Here is a 9,546-nt window from a genome sequence, read left to right on the forward strand (position 1 = left end):
ATGCTTGTTGTGACCACTTTTGACCTCTATGTGCATTCTGTGGGTTTTGAACGTGCAAGCTATTCAGCGTGACTATCATCCATCCTGTGAGAACATTCACACCACCAAGCAAAGCCAGCCAGACTCTTCGGTGGCCTTTTGTAAAGGGCGAGATCCACCTTGGAGTGGGTGTTACTCCTCTATAAAAACCAGGGAAGGGGCACATCATGGCTTGCAGAGAAATAAGTGAGGGAACCCTTGAAAATAAGGAGCAAAATTTGGAAATTGTGGAGGGTGAGAACAGCGGAGGTCTCACTGTGGTCAGCGCTTTTTTTTTTTAAGGATTACATGAATCTCCCAGGACTGATGTGAGGCACCAAGAGAAGACTCAGCCTCTGAAGATTTTTTTACAAATGAAAAACATTTATTTTATAAATGTATAGTGGTTAATGTGTTGGACTACGACCTGGGAGACCAGGGTTCAAATCCCCACACAACCATGAAGCTCACTGACCTTGGGCCAGTCACTGCCTCTCAGCCTCATGAAAACCCTATTCATAGGGTCACTATAAGTCAGAATCGACTTGAAGGCAGTACATTTACATTTTAGCATTTCAAAAGTTCAGAGTGCTTTTAAAACATAAAACATAAGAATAAAATTCAGACTGAACAGAGAATTTTAAAACAAACAATTACACAGGTTGGTTGGGTAGGGAAATAAATATATGCCATTGTTGCCCCCGCCCAGCATCCCTGGAATCCCCACCAGCTGTCATTAGTCAGGGGCTGTGATAGCAACAGTGCCCACATGCCAGCCACAAACAAGGTGCCAATGGACTCACAATGATGGAGGCGCACCCCTAGGGCTGTAGTTGATGGAGAATTCTTATATTCAAACAATATATAAAAATATATTCTTTGGGAATTATAAGGTTATAATATTTCTAATAGTGTAGCAGTCATCTAAAATCCTTTCCTTGGTGTACTGTGTCTCCTGCCTGCTAAGCTGAAATGCATGAAATGCTTGGCACAGCTTGAACTCCAGTGGGAGTACTCAGCTCATAACGAAAATGTACTGGTATGTGAAGTTCTGAACTTTGCCAAATTGACTAGAACATAATGCAATGCCAATGCAATGCCAATGCAATGTCTATGCAATGCCTATGTAGTACTGTAATGCCTATGTAATACTGATGTGTAAACTCCAGATTCGTTAATGTTGATTTCTTCGTCCTGAAGTGTATAAAAACCCCAGGCAAGCAGTACCATGCTGCAGTTCTCTGCTCACTCAGAGGGAGACTGACCAAGCGTACGCTTGTCATCCAATAAAGGCCTACCTTTTTGCTGCAAGCCTGTGTCTTCAATTCCCTCAAGGACCCCCAGTCCAACGAACCACAAAATTCCCCATCACAGTCTCCTGCCCCCACACAAATATACCACAGCGCACGCATGCCCAGCTCCGTGAACCCCACAGGCGGTACAGGCTGCAATGACCGAGGGAAGAGCAATCACTGCTCAGTGGTAGAACACCTGCTTTGCATATAGAAGGCCCTAGTTCAGTCCCCAAAGTGAGAGACTCCCTGCCTGAAACCCTGGAGAGCCATTGCTGGAGCTAGGTGGGCCCGAAGTCTGACTCAGGCTGTCTACGGCAGCATCCTCATCTCCTGGTCGGTCCCTCCAAAGAGGGCCTGAGCCTCCTTACGCTGCTCAGGCACCACCTGTGCCTGGCACTGAAGGGGTGCCCAGCCACACAGCAGCAGCACCCCCACATCGCCCCCTTGCCTGCCAAAAGCAGACACAGCCCTTCTTGCCACTGAGGGAGAAAAGGCATCTTTTGTCAAGCAGGGAACAGGGACGGCTGGAGAGGGAGGAGGGAAACGACGGCCACACACTGGCTGCAGCAACCTCCAGGGGCTCACCAAACAGGACAAGGGGTGTGAGCCTCAGCCGCACCAGGAGGAAGCCCACTCCTCACCCCCCCAGCCATGCCAGAGGCAACAGAGGGAGCAAACATTTCTCTTATTCCACCCTGCCTTGAGCCGCAGGACCCGGTTCTGAGACTCCAGGTGCCCTGGTGCTGTAGGAAGAGCCTAGCCAGGGGAGGAGCTCTGGGGCCCACACTGGATCCCCACACACACACCCCGAGTACAGCTCAGGACTGGAAGAAAAGGGAGGCCCTTTTGACCCATTCTTCCCCCTAGTTACCTCCCATGTGATCGCTGATCGTCACCTTGCAGTGGTGAGTGGCTTGCGTGTTCCAGTGAACCCTGTGAGCGATGCCGTCGGGAGTCATGTGCTCCCAGCAGGGTCACCCATGGGGGTAAGGTCGAGGGAGAGGAACCAGACAAAGAACAATCCAAGAATGTCCTCAACAGCAGAACAGGCGGAGGATAACAATGTGTACGTTACAACGGCTGTGAAGGCGGATGAAGGCTGCAGCGGATAAAGGACTTCCAATCGTCATGGTACCCATGCCATTGGATCAAAGCCTTTTTCTGTCAAGATTGTGTGTTGATCGTCGTGCTCCGATCTCCCCACATAAAACAAATTCATGCACAGGCGTCTTCCAAGCAAAGACCTTATCTTGGAAGGCAATCTTACTTGGCCATGAGTGATCGCCAATGAATGAAATGAATACCTCCCATGTGATGTGACCAAGGCCTGCTGGTGCTCAGTGGCATGCAGCAAGTCCCGGGTTCAATCTGCAGCGGCACCTCCCAGTAGGGTTTGGAATGGCCTCTGCCTGAAACCCTGGAAGGCTGCTGCCAGCCAGTGGGAGACATACGGAGCCCCAGGGACCAATGAACTGGCAAGGGTTAAGGCAGCTTTCCTGTGTTCCAGTTGACTCCTGTGCTTCTCCCATCCCTCCTCCTCTGTTCCCGCCTCCATCCCAGGTTCCCCCTTAGCTGAGGGCCTCCTGCACCCTGCTAGGAGCAGGTGTCTGCGCCATGATGAGCGGGTGCTATGCCAGGACCCATCTCTTCCCCGCCCATGCAAGGTCCCTCCTTCCTGGCCAAAGCCAGGGCCTTATCCTCCTGGGTGGCCGAAAGCTCTTTCAAAGGGCAAGAAATTGCCCACTGCCAGCCAGGCAACTGGACACAGACCCAGCTCTAGGAGACACCTGCGCAGAGGGCAGCCTTTCAGAGAAATGTAAGGGGGCTTGGCCCAGTCCATTGGATGTATTGCTGTATTAACTTTATTAGTTGCTGTTTTCATAGAAAGGACCCCAAAGTGACGTATAACAAAAAGGTTAAAATCAATATAAAACTAATGCAACTAAAAAGTTTAAAAACACAATACATGGGTAAGAGGGTGGAGCAACCCACCCTCTAAAAGAGACTACAATGTCAGAAACCCTCCAAAGATTAAGAGCCAAATGCCTGGCAGAAGAGGAATGTTTTTGCCCGGTGCCTAAAGACAGATAATGATGGTGTCAGGCATGTCTCCCTGGGGAGAGAGTTCCATACGTGGGGGCCACCACTGAGAAGGTCCATTCTCGTGTCGCTGCCCTCCACACCTCCCTTGGAGGAATCACACAAAGATGTGCTGCAGATGCTGAACCAAGGTCTGGGTTGGTTCATATGGGGAGTTGGGCGTCTTGGTGGGGCACTTTCTCCCTGAGGAGACTACAGATGAATAGGGTGACTGCCCCCAAGTCCTCCTCTTCAGACTTTTGTTTGAAGGTCTGCCTGCCAGAAAACAGTTCTCTCTTGGAAGGGTTGTCTGCTCCGAGGGCGGCTTAAAGATACAAAAAACAATGAGAGAGAGAGAGAGAGGGAGAGAGAGAGAGAGAGAGTTGTATTTGCCCATCAGCAGTGAGCTCCTGTACGGCAACAGACTGGGCAGAGAGCTCCCCTCGGTCACAATGATGATGAATTCTATTGTTTTTCTAAATGTGTAGGTTTGTACATACATTAATTAGCACATACTAATCTTATGCGGATCCTCTTTTGACCTCTTTTCTTGGTGATGTATTTCCCATTTTGGGGGATGCATAAGTGCCCCTACCCCCAGCAAATTAATCTTGCCAGCTCCCCAGCCCGGTCACACCAGGTGAGGCCAGGCCGCAGAAGGGCATGAAGCTCAGAGGGGGAGGCTGGGAGGCAGGCAGCGGCAGTGGGACCCCAACGGGACACCCCTCCCCTGGTGCAGAGCCCGAGGGAGGGCGCAGGTGCCAACTTCCTCTGTTTTCACCAGGAGCCTCTTGCTGTTGCTGCTGGTTCTCCTGGTCCAACGGGAGCTGCTCCCAGCCCAGCGGAGAGGCCCTGAAGGAGCCTGTTGGAGCAGAGTCGCATCATCTGGGAGCTGTGCCTGGAATAACTCGCAGAGGGAAAGCAAAGAAAGTGGCTTGAGACATGCCACGAAATGGGAGCTGGGAGAATTCCCAGTTTCCTCACCACCTGCTGGGGCAACAGAGCCGCGTCCTCCACTACCTGCAGCTGAGAACGGAGGAGGCTCCTGGGAATCGCATGCAATAAAGATAAATTAGGGTCTCTCCTGCTCTCTCCCAGCAACACTGGACCTGCTTCCCTCACAAGCAGAAGCCCATCCAAGGAGAACTCCTCCCCTCCCCAGTGCGGCGGTGAGTCATCTTTAGCCAGTTGTTGGGGCTTTGTGAAATCCTTGTGATGCTGCATTTACTGAGAACAATGAATTACATTTTGCCCAAAATACTGACTGCTAAACTGAACAAATGAATGGAAGTTCATTTAAAGTCAACTTGTGCCAGGTCAAGCTGAGACTTGCCAGCAAAGACTGGGGCCGCCATATCCATCCTGCCACTTTCTGTCCACCACCTAGTTTTTCACATCAGTGGGCCATGATATTACCCACCTTTTTGCAGAAGTTGCCAACATGCCTCCGGGTGCGGACAAGCCCACCTCCACCAACCAGACCAGCTTCCTTCCTCCTTCGTTCATCCTGGTTGGCATTCCGGGCATGGAGGCGTATCACAGCTGGGTCGCCGTCCCTTTCTGCCTGATATATGCCTTTGCCCTCCTTGGTAACGCCTCCTTGCTGTTCATCATTGCCACGGAGCGCAGCCTCCGCCACCAGCCCATGTTCCTCTTCTTGGCCATGCTGGCACTGGCTGACCTGATCATGTCCTCCTCCACAGTGCCCAAAACCCTGAGTGTCCTCTTCTCCCATTCCAAGGAGATCTCCTTCAGTGCCTGCCTTGCCCAGATGTTCTTCACCCACGTCAGCTTCATCGCGGAGTCAACCATCCTCCTGGCCATGGCTTTTGACCGGTATGTCGCCATCTGCAGGCCCCTGCACTACGCAGCTATCCTCACTCCCTCTGCTATTGTGAAGATTGGTTTGGCAGCTCTTCTGAGGAGTTTTTGCGTGATGTTCCCCACCATTTTCCTCCTCAAGAGGCTGCCGTATTGTGGGCAAAGGGTGATGCCCCACTCCTACTGTGAGCACATGGGCATTGCCCGCATGGCCTGTGCAGACATAGCCATCAACATCTGGTATGGATTCACAACCACCCTTTTGTCTCCTGGCTTGGATGTGGTCCTCATCGCTGTCTCCTACATCCTCATCCTCAGGGCCATCTTCCGCCTTCCTTCCAAGGATGCTCGCCTCAAAACTATCCAGACCTGCGGCTCTCACCTCTGTGTTATACTCATATTTTACACCCCTGCGTTTTTCTCATTCTTTGCGCACCGCTTCAGCCATGGTAGCATCCCACAGCATCTCCTCATCCTTCTGGCCAATATCTACCAGCTCTTCCCACCTCTGCTGAACCCCGTAGTCTACGCGGTGAAAACCAAACGGATTCGGGAGAGGCTGTCCCAGGCTCTTGTGCAAGCCGGAAAGTGGTGCTGAACTCTGGTTCCTCCTGCCTCCCCCCAAAATAAATAAAAATGGCTCCATCGGTTTTATTTATTTTATTCATTCATTTAAAGCATTCCCCACCTTCCCTCTAAAATGTAAGAAAGAGTTTCACCCGGAAATTAATAGGCCATTTGTTCTGCTGTCCTTCCCATCTCATACTGTTATCACAGAATGTTACGGGCTGTGAGGAAACTGTTGTGCAAGTATTTTAAGTAGCCTGATTGCCAACATCTGAAGGGCACCAGGTTGGGGAAGGCTGTTTTAAATTTTTCCTGCTTAAGATTCCTGTTGCCCTCTAGATCCTTCCTCTCTTCTGGACTGAAGATCTCAGGCTTGCAATGAATGTGGGGATACTTTCCTTTTGCCTCAGAATGAGCAGTTGTGCTTTTCCGCTATATGTTCTGTATGCAGAAGCTGACATTCTGAAAAATAAGTTTGCAATACTGGCTTTGAAAATGGTACGTTGTGCAGCAAAAAGGGTCTTCTTCAGAAAAAAGGATTGCCTGGGCAAAGGGTCCTGAAGGGACTATCTTCATCCTTGGACAAAGAACTATCATCCTTGCTTCTCAAGATCTTAAAAAACAAGAAGAAAAAAAGTTGGGCTCCAGCTCCAGGCTAGCAGTTGGCTTTCTAAAAACATTCCTGCAGCTGTGAGAGACTGAAGATTAGGAAGGAAGGTCTACTTTGGACTCTGTGTAAAGTTCTTTGCCTGCAGAGGTGTGTGTGTGTGTGTGTGTGTGTGTGTGTGTGTGAGAGAGAGAGAGAGAGAGAGAGAGAGGTCCTTAGACTAAGCCCAGAACCCCCTTTCTTTGCCCCTCCTCTCTCTCTCTCCTACCTCACAAGGTTGTTGTGAGGATAAAAGTGGTGGGGGAGAATAAGCTTGTATGCTGCTCTTTGAAGGAAAGGCGAAGAAAAATGTAACGTACTAGTGTATGTGTACGTGTGAGAGAGTGAGATAATGTATTTATCTCAGCACTCAGGTCTGGTTCCAGAGCAAAACTTCTGAAAAAAGAAACATTTTGAAAGGGGGAAAGTACAATGCAGCTTTATTATCAATGTCTGTTGTGTGTGTGTGGGGGGGGAGGTTGAGATTCAAAACGTGTTACTTCCCTCCTCACATTTTGAAAACACACATGCCTTTGTGTGACTGGTGGAGTTTGAGGTGTATGACTGACGCACTGTGCACTGAAGAGGGATGGCGGGGGGCAGTCTCGGGAACAGTTCCATGTGACAAATTTGGGAAGGGGCCCCAAGCGCACCAGCAGAGGACATGCTTGGCCTGCAGAAGCATTAGCTTCAAGAGCATCTCTCTCTGAGCCCTCAGAGAGCTACTGTAAGTGGGAGCCAGCTGGCCTTCCCCAACCAGGTGCCCTCCAGGTGATTTGGATACAACTCCCATCAGGCCCATCACCATACGGCCATCCTGGCTGGGGCTGGTGGTAGCTAGAAAGCACCTCCAAGCAGGTGGGGTTGTTTTTGCAGGTGCAATTCTGTAGCATTTTCTTGACACACATTTTGTTGTTGTTATGTGCCTTCAAGTCAACTACGACTTATGGCGACCCTATGAATCAGCAACATCCAAGAGCTTCTGTCGTGAACTGCCCTATTCAGATCCTGTAAGTTCAGGTACGTGGCTTCCTTTATTATGGAATCAATCCATCTTTTGTTTGGCCTTCCTCTTTTTCTACTTGCTTCTGTTTTTCCCAGCATTATTATCTTTTCTAATGAATCCTGTCTTCTCATGATGTGTCCAAAGTATGATAACCTCAGTTTCATCATTTTAGCTTCTAGTGACAGTTCTGGTTTAATTTGTTCTAACACACAATTATTTGTCTTTTTCGCAGTCCATGGTATGCGCAAAGCTCTCATCCAACACCACATTTCAAATGACTTGATTTTTCTCGTATCCACTTTTTTTACCGTCCAACTTTCACATCCATACATAGAGATCGGAAATACCATGGTCTGAATGATCCTGACTTTAGTGTTCAGTGATACATCTTTACATTTGAGGACCTTTTCTAGTTCTCTCACAGCTGCCCTCCCCAGTCCTAGCCTTCTTCTCATTTCTTGACTATGGTCTCCATTTTGGTTAATGACTGTGCCAAGGTGTTGATAATCCTTGACAAGTTCAATGTCCTCATTATCATCTTTAAAGTTACATAAATCTTCTATTGTCATTACTTTAGTCTTCTTCATGTTCAGCTGTAGTCCTGCTTTTATGCTTTCCTCTTTAACTTTCATTAGCATTCGTTTCAAATCATTACTGGTTTCTGCTAGTAGTATAGTATCTAATCTGCATATCTTAAATTATTGATAATTCTCCCTCCAGTTTTCACACCTCTTTCATCTTGGTCCAATCCTGCTTTCCGTATGATATGTTCTGTGTATAGATTAAATAAATAGGGTGATAAAATACACCCCTGTCTCACACCCTTTCCAATGGGGAACCAGTCAATTTCTCCATATTCCGTCCTTACGGTAGCCTCTTGTGCAGAGTATAGGTTGCGCATCAGGACAATCAGATGCTGTGGCACCCCCATTTCTTTTAAAGCATTCCATAGTTTTTCATGATCTACACAGTCAAAGGCTTTGCTGTAATCTATAAAGCACAGGGTGATTTTCTTCTGAAATTCCTTGGTCTGTTCCATTATCCAGCTTATGTTTGCGATGTGATCTCTGGTGCCTCTTCCCTTTCTAAATCCAGCTTGGACATCTGGCATTGCTCACTCCATATATGGTAAGATCCTTTGTTGTAGGATCTTGAGCATTATTTTACTTGCATGGGATATTAAGGCAATAGTTCGATAATTACTGCATTCCCTGGGATCCCCTTTCTTTAGAATTGGGATGTATATTGAACGCTTCCAGTCTGTGGGCCATTGTTTAGTTTTCCCTATTTCTTGACAGATTTTAGTCAAAATTTTGACAGATTCAGTCTCAGTAGCTTGTAGCAACTCTATTGGTATGCCATCTATTCCTGGTGATTTGTTTCTTCCAAGAATTTTAACAGCAGCTCTCACCTCACATTCTAGAGTTTCTGGTTCTTCATCATACGGTTCCTCCATGAATGAATCTGTCATCCTTGCATCTCTTTTATAGAGTTCTTCAGTGTATTGCTTCCATCTTCCTTTTATTTCATCTCAGTCAGTCAGTGCGTTACCCTGTTGATTGTTCAACATCCCCACCCTTGGTTTAAATTTCCCTTTCATTTCTCTAATCTTTTGGAACAGGGCTCTTGTTCTACACTTTTTGTTGTCCTATTTCTATACAGTAACTATTGTAATAGTTCTCTTTGTCCCTACGTACTAGTCGTTGTATTGTTGCATTTAGGGTTCTGACTGTGTTTCTATCTCCTTTTGCTTTTGCTTTCCTTCTCACTTTAACCATTTTAAGAGTTTCTTCAGTCATCCATTGAGATCTTTCTCTCTTTTAAACTGGAGGTATTGTCTTTTTGCATTCTTCCCTGATAATGTCTCTGACTTCACTCCATAGTTCTTCTTGTTCTCTGTCAACTAAATTTAAAGCCTCAAATCTGTTCCTTATTTGATCTTTATATTCTTCTAGGATGTTATTCAAATTGGCATTGTGATTGCTTTGTTGTTCTGCTTTAGCTTTACTCTGATTTTTGATACGGCCAGTTCATGATCTATACCACAGTCTGCTCCTGGTCTTGTTTTCACAGAAAGTATAGAACTTCTCCATCTTCTTTTGCCAATTATATAA

At 47.5% G+C, this 9,546-nt stretch overlaps 1 protein-coding gene across 1 annotated transcript; it reads left to right on the forward strand.

The window, feature by feature from the left end:
• LOC133386042 (olfactory receptor 52D1-like) lies at nucleotides 1–9,546 on the forward strand. The gene is made up of 3 exons (XM_061629667.1): nucleotides 1–30; nucleotides 4,873–5,774; nucleotides 9,510–9,546. Exons 1-3 carry the CDS (start codon nucleotides 1–3, stop codon nucleotides 9,544–9,546), a joined length of 969 nt encoding a protein of 322 aa, XP_061485651.1.

Source organism: Rhineura floridana, chromosome 5, assembly GCF_030035675.1.
Source record: "Rhineura floridana isolate rRhiFlo1 chromosome 5, rRhiFlo1.hap2, whole genome shotgun sequence".
Lineage (NCBI taxonomy): Eukaryota > Metazoa > Chordata > Lepidosauria > Squamata > Rhineuridae > Rhineura > Rhineura floridana.